Here is a 25,481-nt window from a genome sequence, read left to right on the forward strand (position 1 = left end):
TGTCACAGTACAGAGATAATACACACAGTGATGTCACAGTACAGGATAATACACACAGTGATGTCACAGTACAGAGATAATACACACAGTGACGTCACAGTACAGGATAATACACACAGTGACGTCACAGTACAGGATAATACACACAGTGATGTCACAGTACAGGATAATACACACAGTGATGTCACAGTACAGAGATAATACACACAGTGATGTCACAGTACAGGGATAATACACACAGTGATGTCACAGTACAGGGATAATACACACAGAGATGTCACAGTACAGAGATAATACACACAGTGATGTCACAGTACAGGATAATACACACAGTGATGTCACAGTACAGGGATAATACACACAGTGATGTCACAGTACAGGGATAATACACACAGAGATGTCACAGTACAGAGATAATACACACAGTGATGTCACAGTACAGAGATAATACACACAGTGATGTCACAGTACAGGATAATACACACAGTGATGTCACAGTACAGGATAATACACACAGTGATGTCACAGTACAAAGATAATACACACAGTGATGTCACAGTACAGGGATAATACACACAGTGATGTCACAGTACAGGGATAATACACACAGTGATGTCACAGTACAGAGATAATACACACAGAGATGTCACAGTACAGAGATAATACACACAGTGATGTCACAGTACAGGGATAATACACACAGTGATGTCACAGTACAGGGATAATACACACAGTGATGTCACAGTACAGGATAATACACACAGTGATGTCACAGTACAGAGATAATACACACAGTGATGTCACAGTACAGGGATAATACACACAGTGATGTCACAGTACAGGGATAATACACACAGTGATGTCACAGTACAGGGATAATACACACAGTGACGTCACAGTACAGGATAATACACACAGTGACGTCACAGTACAGGGATAATACACACAGTGACGTCACAGTACAGGATAATACACACAGTGATGTCACAGTACAGAGATAATACACACTGATGTCACAGTACAGAGATAATACACACAGTGATGTCACAGTACAGGGATAATACACACAGTGATGTCACAGTACAGGATAATACACACAGTGATGTCACAGTACAGAGATAATACACACAGTGACGTCACAGTACAGGATAATACACACAGTGATGACACAGTACAGAGATAATACACACAGTGATGTCACAGTACAGGATAATACACACAGTGATGTCACAGTACAGAGATAATACACACAGTGATGTCACAGTACAGGATAATACACACAGTGATGTCACAGTACAGGATAATACACACAGTGATGTCACAGTACAGGATAATACACACAGTGATGTCACAGTACAGAGATAATACACACAGTGATGTCACAGTACAGAGATAATACACACAGTGATGTCACAGTACAGGGATAATACACACAGTGATGTCACAGTACAGAGATAATACACACAGTGATGTCACAGTACAGAGATAATACACACAGTGACGTCACAGTACAGGATAATACACACAGTGATGACACAGTACAGAGATAATACACACAGTGATGTCACAGTACAGGATAATACACACAGTGATGTCACAGTACAGGATAATACACACAGTGATGTCACAGTACAGGATAATACACACAGTGATGTCACAGTACAGAGATAATACACACAGTGATGTCACAGTACAGAGATAATACACACAGTGATGTCACAGTACAGGATAATACACACAGTGATGTCACAGTACAGGGATAATACACACAGTGATGTCACAGTACAGGGATAATACACACAGTGATGTCACAGTACAGGGATAATACACACAGTGATGTCACAGTACAGAGATAATACACACAGTGATGTCACAGTACAGGATAATACACACAGTGATGTCACAGTACAGGATAATACACACAGTGATGTCACAGTACAGGGATAATACACACAGTGATGTCACAGTACAGGATAATACACACAGTGATGTCACAGTACAGGGATAATACACACAGTGATGTCACAGTACAGAGATAATACACACAGTGATGTCACAGTACAGAGATAATACACACAGTGATGTCACAGTACAGGATAATACACACAGTGATGTCACAGTACAGAGATAATACACACAGTGATGTCACAGTAAGTGGCTTGTGCAGTGGATCCGGGGCTCTGTATTATCGGGTGTATTATGTGTACTCTATGGTGGCATTATTCCTGTGTACAGTATGGCAGAATACTCTCTGTATACTATATGATGAATTATTCCTTTACATTGAGGGCCGGGTTTCTTGTGAAGCGTAGATAATGGTCAGGTATTAGTTCTGGTGACACCAGCACCAGGAGAGGCGCCCCCTATGTGAAACACCAGACCACTATGTATACATGTAGACCCCCGGTCTCACCGGCATTACCTTGGCACTAGGCAGTCTGCCCTCTGCAGGGTGGTGGCATCCAACTCAAACAGCGAGGCAATATCATTTCCATGCGGCACGGACACCAGTGTGAACATGATCTTCTCCCCGGCCGGCCACTTCCTCTTGGACACCGGTATCTCGCCATCTCTCTGGAAGAAACATAAAGTGAATAGAGGCCAATGCTTTTCACAGCGGAGGGTTTGTTACTATTGCATCCAGTGGCAATGGATGATCTGAACTGGATGCGACTGTAACAAACCCTCAGCTGTGAGATGGATTCCTACTCATTCACTGACAGCAAGCAGAGGTGCGATGAATTGGGGCACATTGTATAGAATGATGTATTTGGCATTTGCTTTGGGGGGCGGCCGGATCTCTTAATGATCAGTGAGGGGGTTGTGTTTCGGGGGGCAGCGGGGGTCTCACAGGACCAGTGAATGAATTCCTCCGCTGGCGCTGACGCCCCCGTGAAGCCTCTCGCTTCCACAAACACCTCGGTTATTGACTCACGAGTGAGTCATCCCCATTTTTAGCAGAGACATCACGCTCCGGCTCTAGAGACGCCCTGGAAGACGCGGCCTGTGTGCTTCCCGCGCTGACTCAGCCGACGAGCTGGCATCTTCTCCGTTACTGAGAGCGGCGATTCCCAAAGCGAGGTTAACCCTCGACGCAACGGACGGATCTTCAACCCAGATTTCCGAAACTTGCTTCAGAGTTTAATTTTTTTAGATCTGTTCTAGGGAAAGCTGGGTGACTACCATATAATTGCTGTTGCATCCCAATGCATAAAGTGTCAGCTTGAATGTTTGGGAGCCTGAAAAAGCTGGGTGGCAAACAACATGGCCGCCATTGACTCTTCCTGTATTTATATCACTGCATAGCTAATCACATGGATTGTTCAGGATCCTGGAAAAGCGGAGTGAAAAACAAGATGGCCACCATTGCATCCTAATGCCACTGCATAGCTAGTCCACATGGATTGTTCGGGATCCTGGATAAGCTGTGTGACAAACAAGATGGCCGCCATTGCATTCTAATGGTGGATATTATTGTATAGCTAGTCACATGGATTGTTCAGGATCCTGGATAAGCTGTGTGACAAACAAGAAGGCCGCCATTGCATCCTAATGCCACTGCATAGCTAGTCACATGCGTTGTTCAGGATCCTGGATAAGATGTGTGACAAACAAGATGGCTGCCATTGCATCCTAAAGGTGGATATTATTGTATAGCTAGTCACATGGATTGTTCAGGATCCTGGAAAAGCGGAGTGAAAAACAAGATGGCCACCATTGCATCCTAATGCCACTGCATAGCTAGTCACATGGATTGTTCGGGATCCTGGATAAGCTGTGTGACAAACAAGATGGCCGCCATTGCATCCTAATGCCACTGCATAGCTAGTCCACATGGATTGTTCGGGATCCTGAATAAGATGTGTGACAAACAAGATGGCCGCCATTGCATTCTAATGGTGGATATTATTGTATAGCTAGTCACATGGATTGTTCAGGATCCTTGTTAAGCGGAGTGAAAAACAAGATGGCCGCCATTGCATCCTAATGCCACTGCATAGCTAGTCACATGCGTTGTTCAGGATCCTGGATAAGCTGTGTGACTAACAAGACGGCCGCCATTGCATCCTAATGCCACTGCATAGCTAGTCACATGTGTTGTTCAGGATCCTGGAAAAGCTGAGTGACTAACAAGATGGCCGCCATTGCATCCTAATGCCACTGCATAGCTAGTCACATGCGTTGTTCAGGATCCTGGATAAGATGAGTGACTAACAAGATGGCTGCCACTGTATACCTCACTGCAAATAAGCTTTTCAGGAGTGTGGAAAAGCTTAGTAACAAACAAAATTCTCGCCACTGCACTTCTCATTGGAGTATATCTTTGCATCAACAGTCAGACTGACTGTTCAGGATTCTGAAAAAGCTGGGTGACAAACAAGATGGCTGCCACTGCATACCTCATCGGACTGTATCACTACAGAGGAGCTGTACAGAATCCTGGAAAAGCTTGGTAAGAAACAAGATGGTCGCCACTGCACTTCTCATTGTAATATATTTTTGCATAAACAGTCAAACTGACTGTTCAGGATTCTGGAAAAGCTGTATGACCAACAATATGGCTGCTACTTCACATCCCACTGGCATAGATCACCGATAAACTAGTCAGACCGGATGTTTGGGATTCTGGGAAAGCTGGGTGACAAGTTGGCTGTCACTCATAGAACAAATATAGCCAAGTGCGACGAACCTGAGAGAAGACGTTGACTCGAGGATTTGGGAGGGTTTCATTTATTTTTTGGCGAGGTATTGGGGAAAGGGGTCTATAAAGAAGCCCCTGGGACCCCTCTCGATGATTCTCCCACTTAGGAGGACTCAATCAGTCTATGTGTTACATATCAAGTGTTTCTTTTGCATAGTTACCATGTAATACTACACTTCTCCACTAGAGGCCACTGCAGGGAATATGCCTGACCCGCTAAAGCTCATCTATACCGGCAGCGATCAGCGGATCACCAATGTGATTTCAGTCTATAAGGATTTCTCTGTAGTAAGATTACCCCTAATACGGTCACAGTGACTACACTAGGGCCATGTCCATGACGGCCTTGTATACTGCACGTGTATATGGCCAATATAAACCTTTAGTATCCAAAACCTGCCATGGACAATAAACCTATTCGTTATTTTCCGTGCAGATGGACCGCGCTCTATTGCTCTCTGTGATCAGCCATTCCAGGCAGGGTGAGCTCTCCGTAACGCCAGGACCTCCTCACCCAGGTGGCCCCTTTAAGAAATTCAAGTGTGAAAATCGGAGAGTGAGGATTTCGCCGCGGCTGTCACTGCTGGGATGAAACTTTAGCTCTCGGGAGAGGTACAAAATAAGGTCTCTGTGCTGCGGCCAGATGGCACCGAGCTGCAGGGATACAAAGGGGCTCTATGAGGTTTAAGGCACGCAACGGCCTCACTGATCTGCCTTATCCGAGAGGAGCGTGCTGTGATACCGTGAGGGCAACAGGCGCTGAGAGCTGTCACTGCAGAAAGTGAGAACTGTCACCAGATGTAGCAAATATAGATGTATAATACATCACAGGCCAGTGACCCGGCAGTAACGTCCTGAGGGGTTAAAGGATGAAATCTCTGCTCTCAAGCCATAACGCCAAATCACCGCACCTCGTGGTCCTCAGCAAGATAAATATAGAAGAAAAGACGTCTGTAATATCCCAGCTCTGGTGAGACTACAACTCCCAGCAAGAGACACCAGCAAAGTCAGAGACTATATACTTTATATTACTTATCCTGCATTATAATCCAGAGCTGCGCTCACTATTCTGCTGGTGCAGTCACTGTGTACATACATTACATTACTTATCCTGTATTATACTCCAGAGCTGCGCTCACTATTCTGCTGGTGCAGTCACTGTGTACATACATTACATTACTTATCCTGTATTATACTCCAGAGCTGCGCTCACTATTCTGCTGGTGCAGTCACTGTGTACATACATTACATTACTTATCCTGTATTATACTCCAGAGCTGCGCTCACTATTCTGCTGGTGCAGTCACTCTGTACATACATTACATTACTTATCCTGTATTATACTCCAGAGCTGCGCTCACTATTCTGTTGGTGCAGTCACTGTGTACATACATTACATTACTTATCCTGTATTATACTCCAGAACTGCGCTCACTATTCTGCTGGTACAGTCACTCTGTACATACATTACATTACTTATCCTGTATTATACTCCAGAGCTGCGCTCACTATTCTGCTGGTGCAGTCACTCTGTACATACATTACATTACTTATCCTGTATTATACTCCAGAGCTGCGCTCACTATTCTGCTGGTACAGTCACTGTGTACATACATTACATTACTTATCCTGCATTATACTCCAGAGCTGCGCTCACTATTCTGCTGGTGCAGTCACTGTGTACATACATTACATTACTTATCCTGTATTATACTCCAGAGCTGCGCTCACTATTCTGCTGGTGCAGTCACTGTGTACATACATTACATTACTTATCCTGTATTATACTCCAGAGCTGCGCTCACTATTCTGCTGGTACAGTCATTGTGTACATACATTACTTATCCTGTATTATACTCCAGAGCTGCGCTCACTATTCTGCTGGTACAGTCACTGTGTACATACATTACATTACTTATCCTGCATTATACTCCAGAGCTGCGCTCACTATTCTGCTGGTACAGTCACTGTGTACATACATTACATTACTTATCCTGCATTATACTCCAGAGCTGCGCTCACTATTCTGCTGGTACAGTCACTGTGTACATACATTACATTACTTATCCTGCATTATACTCCAGAGCTGCGCTCACTATTCTGCTGGTACAGTCACTGTGTACATACATTACATTACTTATCCTGCATTATACTCCAGAGCTGCGCTCACTATTCTGCTGGTACAGTCACTGTGTACATACATTACATTACTTATCCTGTATTATACTCCAGAGCTGCGCTCACTATTCTGCTGGTACAGTCACTGTGTACATACATTACATTACTTATCCTGTATTATACTCCAGAGCTGCGCTCACTATTCTGCTGGTGCAGTCACTGTGTACATACATTACATTACTTATCCTGTATTATACTGCAGAGCTGCACTCACTATTCTGCTGGTGCAGTCACCGTGTACATACATTACATTACTTATCCTGTATTATACTCCAGAGCTGCGCTCACTATTCTGCTGGTGCAGTCACCGTGTACATACATTACATTACTTATCCTGTATTATACTCCAGAGCTGCGCTCACTATTCTGCTGGTACAGTCACTGTGTACATACATTACATTACTTATCCTGTATTATACTCCAGAGCTGCGCTCACTATTCTGCTGGTGCAGTCACTGTGTACATACATTACATTACTTATCCTGTATTATACTCCAGAGCTGCGCTCACTATTCTGCTGGTGCAGTCACTGTGTACATACATTACTTATCCTGTATTATACTCCAGAGCTGCGCTCACTATTCTGCTGGTACAGTCACTGTGTACATACATTACATTACTTATCCTGCATTATACTCCAGAGCTGCGCTCACTATTTTGCTGGTACAGTCACTGTGTACATACATTACATTACTTATCCTGTATTATACTCCAGAGCTGCGCTCACTATTCTGCTGGTGCAGTCACTGTGTACATACATTACATTACTTATCCTGTATTATACTCCAGAGCTGCACTCACTATTCTGCTGGTACAGTCACTGTGTACATACATTACATTACTTATCCTGTATTATACTCCAGAGCTGCGCTCACTATTCTGCTGGTACAGTCATTGTGTACATACATTACTTATCCTGTATTATACTCCAGAGCTGCGCTCACTATTCTGCTGGTACAGTCACTGTGTACATACATTACATTACTTATCCTGCATTATACTCCAGAGCTGCGCTCACTATTCTGCTGGTACAGTCACTGTGTACATACATTACATTACTTATCCTGCATTATACTCCAGAGCTGCGCTCACTATTCTGCTGGTACAGTCACTGTGTACATACATTACATTACTTATCCTGCATTATACTCCAGAGCTGCGCTCACTATTCTGCTGGTACAGTCACTGTGTACATACATTACATTACTTATCCTGCATTATACTCCAGAGCTGCGCTCACTATTCTGCTGGTACAGTCACTGTGTACATACATTACATTACTTATCCTGTATTATACTCCAGAGCTGCGCTCACTATTCTGCTGGTACAGTCACTGTGTACATACATTACATTACTTATCCTGTATTATACTCCAGAGCTGCGCTCACTATTCTGCTGGTGCAGTCACTGTGTACATACATTACATTACTTATCCTGTATTATACTGCAGAGCTGCACTCACTATTCTGCTGGTGCAGTCACCGTGTACATACATTACATTACTTATCCTGTATTATACTCCAGAGCTGCGCTCACTATTCTGCTGGTGCAGTCACCGTGTACATACATTACATTACTTATCCTGTATTATACTCCAGAGCTGCGCTCACTATTCTGCTGGTGCAGTCACTGTGTACATACATTACATTACTTATCCTGTATTATACTCCAGAGCTGCGCTCACTATTCTGCTGGTGCAGTCACTGTGTACATACATTACTTATCCTGTATTATACTCCAGAGCTGCGCTCACTATTCTGCTGGTACAGTCACTGTGTACATACATTACATTACTTATCCTGCATTATACTCCAGAGCTGCGCTCACTATTTTGCTGGTACAGTCACTGTGTACATACATTACATTACTTATCCTGTATTATACTCCAGAGCTGCGCTCACTATTCTGCTGGTGCAGTCACTGTGTACATACATTACATTACTTATCCTGTATTATACTCCAGAGCTGCACTCACTATTCTGCTGGTACAGTCACTGTGTACATACATTACATTACTTATCCTGTATTATACTCCAGAGCTGCACTCACTATTCTGCTGGTACAGTCACTGTGTACATACATTACATTACTTATCCTGTATTATACTCCAGAGCTGCGCTCACTATTCTGCTGGTGCAGTCACTGTGTACATACATTACATTACTTATCCTGTATTATACTCCAGAGCTGCGCTCACTATTCTGCTGGTACAGTCATTGTGTACATACATTACTTATCCTGTATTATACTCCAGAGCTGCGCTCACTATTCTGCTGGTACAGTCACTGTGTACATACATTACATTACTTATCCTGTATTATACTCCAGAGCTGCACTCACTATTCTGCTGGTACAGTCACTGTGTACATACATTACATTACTTATCCTGTATTATACTCCAGAGCTGCGCTCACTATTCTGCTGGTGCAGTCACTGTGTACATACATTACATTACTTATCCTGTATTATACTCCAGAGCTGCGCTCACTATTCTGCTGGTACAGTCATTGTGTACATACATTACTTATCCTGTATTATACTCCAGAGCTGCGCTCACTATTCTGCTGGTACAGTCACTGTGTACATACATTACATTACTTATCCTGCATTATACTCCAGAGCTGCGCTCACTATTCTGCTGGTACAGTCACTGTGTACATACATTACATTACTTATCCTGCATTATACTCCAGAGCTGCGCTCACTATTCTGCTGGTACAGTCACTGTGTACATACATTACATTACTTATCCTGCATTATACTCCAGAGCTGCGCTCACTATTCTGCTGGTACAGTCACTGTGTACATACATTACATTACTTATCCTGCATTATACTCCAGAGCTGCGCTCACTATTCTGCTGGTACAGTCACTGTGTACATACATTACATTACTTATCCTGTATTATACTCCAGAGCTGCGCTCACTATTCTGCTGGTACAGTCACTGTGTACATACATTACATTACTTATCCTGTATTATACTCCAGAGCTGCGCTCACTATTCTGCTGGTGCAGTCACTGTGTACATACATTACATTACTTATCCTGTATTATACTGCAGAGCTGCACTCACTATTCTGCTGGTGCAGTCACCGTGTACATACATTACATTACTTATCCTGTATTATACTCCAGAGCTGCGCTCACTATTCTGCTGGTGCAGTCACCGTGTACATACATTACATTACTTATCCTGTATTATACTCCAGAGCTGCGCTCACTATTCTGCTGGTACAGTCACTGTGTACATACATTACATTACTTATCCTGTATTATACTCCAGAGCTGCGCTCACTATTCTGCTGGTGCAGTCACTGTGTACATACATTACATTACTTATCCTGTATTATACTCCAGAGCTGCGCTCACTATTCTGCTGGTGCAGTCACTGTGTACATACATTACTTATCCTGTATTATACTCCAGAGCTGCGCTCACTATTCTGCTGGTACAGTCACTGTGTACATACATTACATTACTTATCCTGCATTATACTCCAGAGCTGCGCTCACTATTTTGCTGGTACAGTCACTGTGTACATACATTACATTACTTATCCTGTATTATACTCCAGAGCTGCACTCACTATTCTGCTGGTACAGTCACTGTGTACATACATTACATTACTTATCCTGTATTATACTCCAGAGCTGCACTCACTATTCTGCTGGTACAGTCACTGTGTACATACATTACATTACTTATCCTGTATTATACTCCAGAGCTGCGCTCACTATTCTGCTGGTGCAGTCACTGTGTACATACATTACATTACTTATCCTGTATTATACTCCAGAGCTGCGCTCACTATTCTGCTGGTACAGTCATTGTGTACATACATTACTTATCCTGTATTATACTCCAGAGCTGCGCTCACTATTCTGCTGGTACAGTCACTGTGTACATACATTACATTACTTATCCTGTATTATACTCCAGAGCTGCACTCACTATTCTGCTGGTACAGTCACTGTGTACATACATTACATTACTTATCCTGTATTATACTCCAGAGCTGCACTCACTATTCTGCTGGTACAGTCACTGTGTACATACATTACATTACTTATCCTGTATTATACTCCAGAGCTGCGCTCACTATTCTGCTGGTACAGTCACTGTGTACATACATTACATTACTTATCCTGTATTATACTCCAGAGCTGCGCTCACTATTTTGCTTATGGAGTCATTGATTAATAGAAATACATCTTAAAGGGATCTACTTCTAAATACAGGACTCTCTTCAGTGATCCAGAGTGGAGAGCAGCTATATATAAAGAGTGTCTCTACCTTTGGAGGACTCCAGACGTCCATGCATTACATTAGACTCATTGATTTCCATAGGAATGATGTAATACTTCATTTCACCTCTGGGGATGCTACATAAGAACTGAGCACTTATTGCCGGAGTCTCCCACAGATTAGACTGGTTTCTTGTGCGCCCCCTGTGATCTTGGTACCCCTTTTATGTACAGGGGTACGAGCCATTATTGGAGATCCCCTATATATGACTGAATACGACTACACTTTATGAATAATCTTGTACTTACTGTAACTTTGCCGTCGCTGACGTCCCGATAATCTGGGTTGATCTAAAAACAAAACAAAAATAAATTGTTACTATTAATTTCCAGATAAGGAGCCGCCTCGTCCTTAATATGGAGTCGCGGGGGGGGGGGGGGGGGGGGGTGTCGCCGATAAGGAGCGCTGACTGCACTAATGGCGCCGCTCCGCACATCTCCCCCCCCCCACTTACAGGTTACCTGTGACCCCGCTCTGCTGCGCTCAGTAGGGGGCGTTACTTGTAGTGGAAGACAAAGAAAAAGCTTAGGCCTAATTAGTAAACTTAATGCATAAGAATCTCGGCGGCGGCGGGGAGACGGCGGCGGTCACATCGCTGGTAACGCTCTCTATATAACATCTTATATTGTTACAAAGTGCCCAAAGGGGAATCTCAAGACGTTCAGAAGAAACTTTACAATATAAGAACGAGGAAGATGCAGAATTACGGCATGTAGTGAGGCCATAACAGCTATATACTGCATGTAGGTAGGCCATCAGAGGTATACACCGCATATAGTGAGGTAGTCATAGGTATATACTGCATGTAATGAGGCCATCAGAGGTATATACCGCATGTAGTGAGGCCATGAGAGCTATATACCGCATGTAGTGAGGCCGTGAGAGGTATATACTGCATGTAGTGAGGCCATGAGAGCTATATACCGCATGTAGTGAGGCTATGAGAGCTATATACCGCATGTAGTGAGGCCATGAGAGCTATATACCGCATGTAGTGAGACCGTCAGAGCTATATACTGCATGTAGTGAGGCAGTCAGAGGAATATACCGCATGTAGTGAGGCCATCAGAGCTATATACTGCATGTAGTGAGGCCGTGAGAGCTATATACCGCATGTAGTGAGGCCATGAGAGCTATATACCGCATGTAGTGAGACAGTCAGAGCTATATACTGCATGTAGTGAGGCAGTCAGAGGTATATACTGCATGTAGTGAGGCCATGAGAGCTATATACCGCATGTAGTGAGGCCATGAGAGCTATATACCGCATGTAGTGAGGCCATGAGAGCTATATACCGCATGTAGTGAGATCGTCAGAGCTATATACTGCATGTAGTGAGGCAGTCAGAGGAATATACCGCATGTAGTGAGGCCATCAGAGCTATATACTGCATGTAGTGAGGCCATCAGAGCTATATACTGCATGTAGTGAGGCCATCAGAGCTATATACTGCATGTAGTGAGGCCATCAGAGCTATATACTGCATGTAGTGAGGCCATCAGAGCTATATACTGCATGTAGTGAGGCCGTGAGAGGTATATACTGCATGTAGAGCGGCCGTCAGAGGTATATACTGCATGTAGAGCGTCAGTGAGAGGTATATACCGCATGTAGAGCGTCAGTGAGAGGTATATACCGCATGTAGAGCGGCAGTCAGAGGTATATACCGCATGTAGTACTTTTATAAGTGACAGTAATGGACGCCTAATAAGTGCCTTCAGTGTTTTCCTGATACGTGAGCGCGCCATATTCCCAATCACAGCTACAGACTGCTCAGGATACAGACAGTAGCGGCCTTCTATATACAGTGACAGCCGCAGACCCCGTATACTATAACATGAGCGCCACAAGGGGGGGCCGACTATCAACATAGCTGCAATGTCAACCAGCTTTTCGAGCCTCCTGAACGTGTGATACCTGTCACTATATAACTGGACAGTAGAGCGCAGCCCTTGTAGCTGTAATGGCGGCCATTTGGGGTATCACCCAGCTTTCTCAGACACAGATAGAAGTAACATCTGATGGGGATAATATAGATAGTAAGATTTCTGATCTCCCCCCGTACAGTGTTGGGTCACACGTCAGGCGCTGGCACATCCCCACCGTCTCCTCCTTCCCAGCAGGCAGCTTCCAGTAATTGTATGACCGTGTGACCGGCGGTAACATGGACGCCTGCCGCAAACTGAGGAAAGAGTTAATGAGAAATCTGTCAAGAAAGGCGGCCAAGATCTCATCGATAAGAGCCCGGGCAACTAATCTCACCGACAGCAAAACTGCAGCCACTGCCTAATTCACACATTGTGCCCAACTTCCTTCCTGACTGCAACCCCTGGTGAGAAAGCCGGACCGACTCCATGTCATCTGCAAGACCCGCCGATAAGACGAATAAAGATACATGAACCAATGCTGTGCCAAAAGAGAAACGCTCAGTTACATATACTGATCCTGAGATACAGCCTGTATTATACTCCAGAGCTGCGCTCACTATTCTGCTGGTGCAGTCACTGTGTACATACATTACATTACTTATCCTGTATTATACTCCAGAGCTGCGCTCACTATTCTGCTGGTGCAGTCACTGTGTACATACATTACATTACTTATCCTGTATTATACTCCAGAGCTGCGCTCACTATTCTGCTGGTACAGTCACTGTGTACATACATTACATTACTTATCCTGTATTATACTCCAGAGCTGCGCTCACTATTCTGCTGGTGCAGTCACTGTGTACATACATTACATTACTTATTCTGTATTATACTCCAGAGCTGTGCTCACTATTCTGCTGGTGCAGCCACTGTGTACATACATTACATTACTTATCCTGTATTATACTCCAGAGCTGCGCTCACTATTCTGCTGGTACAGTCACTGTGTACATACATTACATTACTTATCCTGTATTATACTCCAGAGCTGCGCTCACTATTCTGCTGGTGCAGTCACTGTGTACATACATTACATTACTTATTCTGTATTATACTCCAGAGCTGTGCTCACTATTCTGCTGGTGCAGCCACTGTGTACATACATTACATTACTTATCCTGTATTATACTCCAGAGCTGCGCTCACTATTCTGCTGGTACAGTCACTGTGTACATACATTACTTATCCTGTATTATACTCCAGAGCTGCGCTCACTATTCTGCTGGTGCAGTCACTGTGTACATACATTACATTACTTATCCTGTATTATACTCCAGAGCTGCGCTCACTATTCTGCTGGTGCAGTCACTGTGTACATACATTACATTACTTATCCTGTATTATACTCCAGAGCTGCGCTCACTATTCTGCTGGTGCAGCCACTGTGTACATACATTACATTACTTATCCTGTATTATACTCCAGAGCTGCGCTCACTATTCTGCTGGTGCAGCCACTGTGTACATACATTACATTACTTATCCTGTATTATACTCCAGAGCTGCGCTCACTATTCTGCTGGTGCAGTCACTGTGTACATACATTACATTACTTATCCTGTATTATACTCCAGAGCTGCGCTCACTATTCTGCTAGTACAGTCACTGTGTACATACATTACATTACTTATCCTGTATTATACTCCAGAGCTGCGCTCACTATTCTGCTGGTGCAGTCACTGTGTGCATACATTACATTACTTATCCTGTATTATACTCCAGAGCTGCGCTCACTATTCTGCTGGTGCAGTCACTGTGTACATACATTACATTACTTATCCTGTATTATACTCCAGAGCTGCGCTCACTATTCTGCTGGTGCAGTCACTGTGTACATACATTACATTACTTATCCTGTATTATACTCCAGAGCTGCGCTCACTATTCTGCTGGTGCAGTCACTGTGTACATACATTACATTACTTATCCTGTATTATACTCCAGAGCTGCGCTCACTATTCTGCTGGTACAGTCACTGTGTACATACATTACATTACTTATCCTGTATTATACTCCAGAGCTGCGCTCACTATTCTGCTAGTACAGTCACTGTGTACATACATTACATTACTTATCCTGTATTATACTCCAGAGCTGCGCTCACTATTCTGCTGGTGCAGTCACTGTGTACATACATTACATTACTTATCCTGTATTATACTCCAGAGCTGTGCTCACTATTCTGCTGGTACAGTCACTGTGTACATACATTACATTACTTATCCTGTATTATACTCCAGAGCTGCGCTCACTATTCTGCTGGTGCAGTCACTGTGTACATACATTACATTACTTATCCTGTATTATACTCCAGAGCTGCGCTCACTATTCTGCTGGTACAGTCACTGTGTACATACATTACATTACTTATCCTGTACTATACTCCAGAGCTGCGCTCACTTAATGGGGGGGCTGATCCGCTCCTCCATATTAGGATGCAAAAAATAGAAATTGGCCAAATGCATGAAATCTGTCACCAGACCTGTGAATGATATCAGTGATGCTGAACTGATCTGGAAGCTGCGGACATATCACGTTCATAACGGGGTCATAAAAAGTCGGGGGGGGGGGGGGGGGTGAGTGACAGGTGGACGTCCGGATCTAGTTCTCCTCCCTATAAATAATCGTCCCAGTAACAAGCCCAAGATTTACTGATGGGTTTTCAGCCTGGCCATGGCTATACTGTGTTCTTGTGCTGCCATCTAGTGGCTGGTTCACATTCTATCTTATTCTATTCTGTGCACTTACAGCTGATGAGGAACTACAACTCTCAGCATGCTGGAATTTGTTGTCCCCTACTGGCTAGTAATTTTCCCTGCGATGATACATTGCAACAAACTAACAGCTCCGACACAGATGTGTGCAGTCTTTAGCTCACAGAGGATTGTCTGGAAGAAAGAGAAGGAAAACCAATCAGCTTCTTCGTGCTGCCTCAGATTATAGGGTTTCTTAAAGGAGGTCACTGCCACCTAGGACACGGCCCTACATAACCTGACAACCCGCACGCACAGTCAGGGCATCGCTGCTTCTGTCTCTTTGCTTGGACTTTAGTCTATATAAAGATTATTAGAATTAAAAGGAGTGTGTGACCACACCCGGCATATCGCCTCAGCCCCACCGATAGATAGCTTAGGGTCACCTGAACCAAACAGTGTTTTCCCTGTCTGAATCGCTGCCTCTGTTCCAGAGATATCGCTGGTTTTTCAATATGCAAATGAGCTCTCTGGAACAATGGCGGCACCCTTGATCTCATTTGCATATTGAAAAAACAGCAATATCTCGGGAACAGAGCCACCGATTCAGAAGGGGAGAACATCGTTTGGTTCAGGTGACCCTAAGCTATCCATCTGACAGTCTGGGCCGATGTGTTGGGTCTGTGACACACTCCCTTTAAGAAGGGGCAGAAACCAGCCAGATGAAATACTATCACCTGCTATACTGAAATTTCACCACTAGGGGCAGTAAAATGCTTGCAAATGGTTGTATTCCACTTTATAGATAACAGCTGTTTGGTCACGTGACCTTGGAGTCCTAAACAGGTCACGGGGTCACCTTATGTAAGGAATTCAGGACACAATACACACTGATGACCCTCATTTGATCTGTAAATGCTGATATTAGGGTCACTGTCCCTTTAAGAGAATAGAAGCAAATACGACCCATTAGCCTCACCCCCCATTCCCCGTATTATACACCAAGAAGAGCCGCAGCCAATTCCCCAGATGTAAATGAGGGCCAGGAGCTCGGCCGGGTCTGGCCTTGGTCCAGAATAGTCAGCGCTGGGCCAACAAACCGAGGTAACGCTCTGCAGCCGCGGTGACATTGAAAAACTTTCCACGCATCTCCTATGAAGACAAGAGAGGATGGCGGAACAAACAGAGCATTGTGCGGCGGGGTTATCTGTACAACGCAGCGGGACGGTGATTAGAAGAGGCGCCAAAGTTATACAGCGCAGCAAAACAATACCTAAAACTGTAATCAGAGAAATCATAAGCGCTCGGCGCCACCTGCAGCCAGGTAATGGTAATGGCGATTTCCACAGCGGTATTTTGATCGGTTTTACAAAGATAGGAGTGGATTTCGCTCTCCAAAGATCAGCCATAATAAATCCATAGACAAAGCCGATGGTGTATACTAAATATCTGATACCAGCTTCTCAATATATTACTATAAGGCTGAGCTATGCCCTCCTGAAGATTCAGGCCTGAAGCCTGAGACTGCACTACTGAGAGATACTGAGACTCACCTCTGCGGCCAGGTAATTCCCAGTGGCCAGGTGCTTGAACCGAAATAAGCTATTCCACTGGCCGGCACCTCCCCTGCAAGGGTCATGGTGTACAACCTATAGAATGAAAGAACATAGTAACATATAATGTAACACCACAAAAATATATACATCCTGTATTATACTCCAGAGCTGCGCTCACTATTCTGCTGGTGCAGTCACTGTGTACATACATTACATTACTTATCCTGTATTATACTCCAGAGCTGCGCTCACTATTCTGCTGGTACAGTCACTGTGTACATACATTACATTACTTATCCTGTATTATACTCCAGAGCTGCGCTCACTATTCTGCTAGTACAGTCACTGTGTACATACATTACATTACTTATCCTGTATTATACTCCAGAGCTGCGCTCACTATTCTGCTGGTACAGTCACTGTGTACATACATTACATTACTTATCCTGTATTATACTCCAGAGCTGCGCTCACTATTCTGCTGGTACAGTCACTGTGTACATACATTACATTACTTATCCTGTATTATACTCCAGAGCTGTGCTCACTATTCTGCTGGTGCAGTCACTGTGTACATACATTACATTACTTATCCTGTATTATACTCCAGAGCTGCGCTCACTATTCTGCTAGTACAGTCACTGTGTACATACATTACATTACTTATCCTGTATTATACTCCAGAGCTGCGCTCACTATTCTGCTGGTGCAGTCACTGTGTACATACATTACATTACTTATCCTGTATTATACTCCAGAGCTGCGCTCACTATTCTGCTGGTACAGTCACTGTGTACATACATTACATTACTTATCCTGTATTATACTCCGGAGCTGTACTCACTATTCTGCTGGTGCAGTCACTGTGTACATACATTACTTATCCTGTATTATACACCAGAGCTGCACTCACTATTCTGCTGGTACAGTCACTGTGTACATACATTACATTACTTATCCTGTATTATACTCCAGAGCTGCGCTCACTATTCTGCTGGTGCAGTCACTGTGTACATACATTACATTACTTATCCTGTATTATACTCCAGAGCTGCGCTCACTATTCTGCTGGTATAGTCGCTGTGTACATACATTACATTACTTATCCTGTATTATACTCCAGAGCTGCGCTCACTATTCTGCTGGTGCAGTCACTGTGTACATACATTACATTACTTATCCTGTATTATACTCCAGAGCTGCGCTCACTATTCTGCTGGTGCAGTCACTGTGTACATACATTACATTACTTATCCTGTATTATACTCCAGAGCTGCGCTCACTATTCTGCTGGTGCAGTCACTGTGTACATACATTACATTACTTATCCTGTATTATACTCCAGAGCTGCGCTCACTATTCTGCTGGTGCAGTCACTGTGTACATACATTACATTACTTATCCTGTATTATACTCCAGAGCTGCGCTCACTATTCTGCTGGTGCAGTCACTGTGTACATACATTACATTACTTATCCTGTATTATACTCCAGAGCTGCGCTCACTATTCTGCTGGTGCAGTCACTGTGTACATACATTACATTACTTATCCTGTATTATACTCCAGAGCTGTGCTCACTATTCTGCTGGTACAGTCACTGTGTACATACATTACATTACTTATCCTGTATTATACTCCAGAGCTGCACTCACTATTCTGCTGGTGCAGTCACTGTGTACATACATTACATTACTTATCCTGTATTATACCCCAGAGCTGCGCTCACTATTCTGCTGGTACAGTCACTGTGTACATACATTACATTACTTATCCTGTATTATACTCCGGAGCTATACTCACTATTCTGCTGGTGCAGTCACTGTGTACATACATTATATTACTTATCCTGTATTATACACCAGAGCTGCACTCACTATTCTGCTGGTACAGTCACTGTGTACATACATTACATTACTTATCCTGTATTATACTCCAGAGCTGCGCTCACCGGAGGACTGTACGACTATATATAACAATTACCTCTATTTCCCATAAGGCTTTAGAACTCGTGGCAGACGTGGCTGACTGTCGTAACGTCGTCCTCAGAAAGATGTGCTGCTTCTTCTCATACTCATCACATGTCAAAAACTTCTCCTGTTCTGCATGGAACAACCTGACCACGTCACCCTGCGGGACAACAGACCAGACGAACCTTAGGAGTGGACACCAGTACAATAAACAGTCAAAGGGAGTTGGGAATTCTACCTCAGTGGTATGTCTATGGTTATATACGAGATACACCAGTAGAGGCGAGTCACACAGAGAACTGTGCAGCTGTTCATGGCTTCATAGTTCTCTCTGTAATGTTCAGCTACTTGTCACACAGCCTACACCGCAGGACCACATTAACCCGTCCATTACCAGAATTACAACATTGATTCACATGGTCCTATCTTGGTACTTACCCCCTTCAGAACATCATCCCTGTAGTCACTGTACTTCATGAAGAGCGCAACCTTCCAGCTTGTGTTACAATTAACTGCGTTTACCTGATATGTACAGAAAAAGGGGGCACCTAGTTATTCTGCAGTATATATACTATACTCTCTCTACCTTAGCTATATATGGAACACGTACCTCTTTGCAGCCAGGATTATCCAGTAGTTCTATATTACTGGCATGAAGTGGCTGTCCGGCATTCACTGGCATCAGGACCACCTTATCTCCCACCACCACCTGAGAATCAGAGATCATAGCCACTGACATTAATCTCTGCAGCAGTGGGAGGGTGAGGTAGCCACCTCCACCCCCATTACACATTATCAATGTTATATCCCAGACGAGCCCCCAAGTGCCCATACACTTACATTGTCTCCCTCGCTCCGGAGCTTCCAGAAAGGCTGGATGTAGAACCAGGAGCCCTCATTCCCCGCCGCATCGAGGGAGACACGCATAGCGTTCTTCTCCAGCAGGGCCGGCAGTCTCTTGTTGACGGTGAGGTATTTATTACTTTTAATGTGAAGTAACTGTCAATAGAGATTTAGTATATAGGATCATGGAAGAATGAAGGAAGAAGTATGATGACATACAATCTGTGACATCACTGTGTGTATTGTCCTGTACTGTGACATCACTGTGTGTATTATCTCTGTACTGTGACATCACTGTGTGTATTATCCTGTACTGTGACATCACTGTGTGTATTATCTCTGTACTGTGACATCACTGTGTGTATTATCTCTGTACTGTGACATCACTGTGTGTATTATCTCTGTACTGTGACATCACTGTGTGTATTATCCTGTACTGTGACATCACTGTGTGTATTATCTCTGTACTGTGACATCACTGTGTGTATTATCTCTGTACTGTGACATCACTGTGTGTATTATCTCTGTACGTATTATCTCTGTACTGTGACATCACTGTGTGTATTATCTCTGTACTGTGACATCACTGTGTGTATTATCCTGTATTGTGACATCACTGTGTGTATTATCCCTGTACTGTGACATCACTGTGTGTATTATCCTGTACTGTGACATCACTGTGTGTATTATCCTGTACTGTGACATCACCGTGTGTATTATCCTGTACTGTGACATCACTGTGTGTATTATCTCTGTACTGTGACATCACTGTGTGTATTATCCCTGTACTGTGACATCACTGTGTGTATTACCCTGTACTGTGACATCACTACGCTGCCTCTTACCTGTATAACATTGCTGTACTTGACAATCTCTCCCAGGAGTTTTCTGTTTTCAGACTCATTTTGTTTCTGCTCCAGTTCAGCGGCGTGCTGGGGAAGACAAGGATACAGAGTCACTACCATAGACAATGACTGCTCTTCTGAAACACTCTGTGCTGCTGCAGATCTCTGTTCCTGCCATTATGTTACAGTCAATGTATGACCTCCAACAATATCAGTAAAGCACTCTCCTGAAATACTCTGCGCTGCTGGAGGACCTACAATGCAGTTACATAATCTGTATAATGGGGTCACTGCAGGCTATTCAGCTTGTCCTTGAGGAGAGGAAGTTGCCGGGGATAAGTGGGACAGAAGACAATGGCCAGACTGTCAGCGACAGAGGAGCGCTGTGTGTACCGTGCTATAACGCTCGCACATGCAAATCACACCGCCCAATGAAAGACAAAGGTGCTAAGTGAGTGCACAATGTGTGTGTCACCCAGAGGTTGTCACACCTCACCCGCACACAGCGGTGTATAGCTGTATATCAGAAACCTACCCTAGAATAGTATACAAACCACTCCTTTCCTGCAAATCTAGTAAGCTCCGCCCCCAAAATTAACAATGCCCCCGTTTTAATATAAATCTATATAAAGCCCACCCAAACTCAATATAGGCCCCACCCTCAAATTGATAGACCGCCTCCATTTATGCAAATTTTTTTTATAAACCACACCCTAAACTCAACTTAAAACTACTCAAGCCCCTCCCTTAAAATTTAAGGTAACAATGCAAATTTGTATAAATGGGACCCTTGCCTATTTTATGCAAATTTATATAAGTCCCGCCTTTGTGCCTAAAAACTTGCATTTGGAGCAGACCATCATTGTGTAATCAGTGGGGAAGTTCAACTCCAAACACCCCCGCCGATCAGCTGCAGTGCTGATTCAGGACAGCTCAGTCCCATTCAAATAAACAGGACTGTAACCTCTCTGTATACAAATGCTGCAGTGAAGGTCGGGAGGATACAGGTAAGTATCAGCGCGTTTTTATCCCCCCCCCTTTCTGATTACATTAAAGTTTGTGACCCCTTTAATTTGTATCCCTCAGATAGAAGACAATGACCCACCGTGACACTGCAGGAATGAGGTCTGTGGCGGCGGGGAAATGTCACAACTCCCACGTGCCAAGGCTAAAAACTGCGGGCCCATCGGGCACAATGAGCCAGTATTGTGCCACCTCCTGCTGCAGGGATCACAGTCTGATGCCCGTCATCCACATGTGCCGTCAGGGGCTGGGGGCTTTAAGGCGGGTCACGCTGGGGGATGTTGTAGGTTAGAGCAATTTGATCCTAAATGTTGTAATATACTCAATGGCTCGCCATTCTTTCTTCTCACAGCTGAGGGTTTGTTACAATTGCATGCAGTCTAGGCACTCGGATGCTGATCCAACAATATGGACTCCAGGCTGATACACTTTTGCAAACCGAGCAGGGGTGGACAAACCCCTTAGAAGGGGGTCTCACAAAAACAGTCAAGTGCGGGATCCCGCTTTAGTGAAGCAGTAAGGCCCCCTAGTGGTCAAACATATATCACCTATGCTGAGGAGTGGATTATGGGATCATCCCTTTAAGGTAGGGCAAGGGGTTCATATACCTGGCACGGGGGATAAAAGCTTGTAAATTGACTGGATATCATTGTAACAAACCCTCAGCTTTGAGAAGTTTCTAGCCATATTGGTTCCCACCCAGCTTTCCCAGGAGCAGATAATTGATGGCTGTATAGACTTCTTAACGTTCCGGGGGTGTGCGCCTCCAGGACATAGATTTACTATTGGTTTTTGGGGTTAGTGCGCTCTTCCATGCTGCAGCTCCTCGCTCGCACCCCTCAGGACAGGGCGGTGCACTTGCAGCTCTCTGATAATACCCAGCGTCACTGCACCGCCCAACAACGCAGGGCGCGGCCTGTCGATGGCAAACACTCCATGCCAGGAAGCTCTGCCATCCTCACACTTCAGGACCTGACACATATGACCTCCATAGCCGTCACCTGGAGGATCGGATCGGTGCACTAGAGGATCCGGGGGCCATAATGGGCCCCGGGGTCCAGGAGAAGACCGGTGACTATGGAGCGAATCCCTGAAGCTGTTTGCAAGGTCTTCATCCTATAGACGTGCTTCGTTAGCCCCCAGCTTTGTGTATTACATAGTTCTCCGTCATTTTCCTACCAGCACATGGGATCGATCGACCCGATCTCTGGATTTACAGATGTTGGTATATATGGCGATCCACTGGAGGGACATATGGCAGCCATACTGCGTGTTCTCCCGAACCAATACAGTTAAATCCAATTATACGCTGCTGGCCCTTTAAATCTGCAGACATGTTCATTCTTGGTATAGGTGACCTCCTCAGTCAGAACGGTGGTGATAAGAGGTCAAAATTCCAAAAGTCATGGCCGTGGGTGCCGAGTCCTCCAGCATCTGTGTCATGTAACCCCAGCACCTCCCCATATAAAAGAAAATCCCTGAGAAAACCTTTTTGTTGTACCGACATCTCTGGATTTTCTGTCCTCTCCTGTTCCTCTATTACACCTCCTGGTACACAGTCCCTTGACATTAAAGGGATTGTCCAGGGAGTCTTTTCTTACCTCCCTCAAGGGGTTTCTCAATTGGTTCCGACCCTTGGTAATAGGTCTAGAACCAGCCCCTTTTGTCCCCTTTTCCCACGTAGTCACCCCTGCCATGGGGAACGGCAGGCTAAAGCGAATCCAGACCCCCAACACAGGTAACAACTAGTGAAAATGAGACGAAGTTGGAAACGTTGCGACTCGGGTAATGGTTTTGATCACGTGACCCGGGGTCAGACCACCCCAGAACCGCTAGGGGGAGGTAAGTAAAAAAAAAAAAAAAGACTACTCAGACAACCCCTTTAAATGTGTCCCTTATTGGCGAGACTTGAGTACTTACCTGTAACTTCTTGAGGAGCGCAGCTTCGGTGTTGTTCCCTTGTTTCGCCTGCTTTGCTTTCCAGAATTGTTTCTGAGCGGAGTATCTGTTCATAGGACAGACCTTAAAGAGACAATCTGGGAAAAAAAAACAAAAAACACCCCATTAATAACGGGTGTGAGGGTGAAAAACGGAAGGAGCGGAGCGATGGGTAGGCCGAAGCCTGTGCCGGGCGATCACAGATCATCATAGAAATGGGGGATCGTCGAAATTTCTGGAAATCTTTCATTTTAATGTAAACCTCACCAAAAAGTCAAAGTAACTGCATACCCCACCCCCATCAGTCACTGACTAATGAAAGTCATGGTGAACTTTGCTTCCAGTAACGCAGGATATTCTGCTTATTTGTCGTATTCTGTATCTAATCTTCCAGCTGCCGCTTTCCCAGATCACATCAAAGGGATCCGGAGCTCTGTTACCCATTACTATCATTACCGCCATATTTACAGACAGACACGGAAGCAACAGACCTGAACTTTACGTGTTTTCCCAGCAGAATGTATATATGACAGCAAGGAGCGTCTCACTCTGGAGGACCAAAAAAAGCGCATTTATTTCAATGTTAACCGTGTAATACCTCATTTCTCCTGTGGGGTTGCTGTAGGGAAACTGAACATTTGCTACCAATGGGCTGTCTGGTCCTCCAAAGTGAGAGACGCTCTTTGTAGTTAACTGAAGCAGCGAAAACACCATTTGATTCAGCTGTGATGGCGAACCTATGGCACGGGTGCCAGTGGTGGCACTCAGAGATTGTACTGTGTGGGGGTCACTGTGGAGCAGATTGTACTGTGTGGGGGTCACTGTGGAGCAGATTATACTGTGTGTGGGTCACTGTGGAGCAGACTGTACTGTGGGGGTCACTGTGGAGCAGATTGTACTGTGTGGGGGTCACTGTGGAGCAGATTGTACTGTGTGGGGGTCACTGTGGAGCAGATTGTACTGTGTGTGGGTCACTGTGGAGCAGATTATAATGTGTGGGGGTCACTGTGGAGCAGATTATAATGTGTGGGGGGCACTGTGGAGCAGATTATAATGTGTGGGGGTCACTGTGGAGCAGACTGTACTGTATGGCGGTCACTGTGGAGCAGATTGTACTGTGTGGGGGTCACTGTGGAGCAGATTGTACTGTATGGCGGTCACTGTGGAGCAGATTGTACTGTATGGCGGTCACTGTGGAGCAGATTGTACTGTATGGGGGTCACTGTGGAGCAGATTGTACTGTATGGGGGTCACTGTGGAGCATATTGTATTGTGTAGGAGTCACTGTGGAGCAGATTGTATTGTGTGGGGGTCACTGTGGAGCAGATTGTATTGTGTAGGGGACACTGTGGAGCAGATTGTATTGTGTGGGGGTCACTGTGGAGCATATTGTATTGTGTAGGAGTCACTGTGGAGCAGATTGTACTGTGTGGATTCACACAGTATTACAGTTAAATTGCTGTGTTGGCACTTTGTGATAATTTAGTGGGTTTTGGG

General features: G+C 44.5%; 1 protein-coding gene across 3 annotated transcripts in view; it reads right to left on the reverse strand.

Moving 5' to 3' along the window:
- ITPR2 (inositol 1,4,5-trisphosphate receptor type 2) overlaps positions 1-25,481 on the reverse strand; it is a 179,696-nt gene that overhangs the window by 124,545 nt on the left and 29,670 nt on the right. For all 3 annotated transcript variants that reach the window (XM_075275279.1, XM_075275281.1, XM_075275278.1), the window contains exons 3-11: positions 23,967-24,082; positions 21,024-21,110; positions 20,176-20,334; positions 19,946-20,044; positions 19,774-19,857; positions 19,349-19,495; positions 17,365-17,460; positions 11,436-11,477; positions 2,423-2,574 (exon numbers count right to left, since the gene is read on the reverse strand). In XM_075275279.1, coding sequence (XP_075131380.1) covers positions 2,423-2,574; positions 11,436-11,477; positions 17,365-17,460; positions 19,349-19,495; positions 19,774-19,857; positions 19,946-20,044; positions 20,176-20,334; positions 21,024-21,110; positions 23,967-24,082 — 982 coding nt within the window. The remainder of the gene's footprint in view (positions 1-2,422; positions 2,575-11,435; positions 11,478-17,364; positions 17,461-19,348; positions 19,496-19,773; positions 19,858-19,945; positions 20,045-20,175; positions 20,335-21,023; positions 21,111-23,966; positions 24,083-25,481) is intronic.

The sequence above is a fragment of the Leptodactylus fuscus genome, chromosome 5 (assembly GCF_031893055.1).
Source record: "Leptodactylus fuscus isolate aLepFus1 chromosome 5, aLepFus1.hap2, whole genome shotgun sequence".
Taxonomy (NCBI): Eukaryota; Metazoa; Chordata; class Amphibia; order Anura; family Leptodactylidae; genus Leptodactylus; species Leptodactylus fuscus.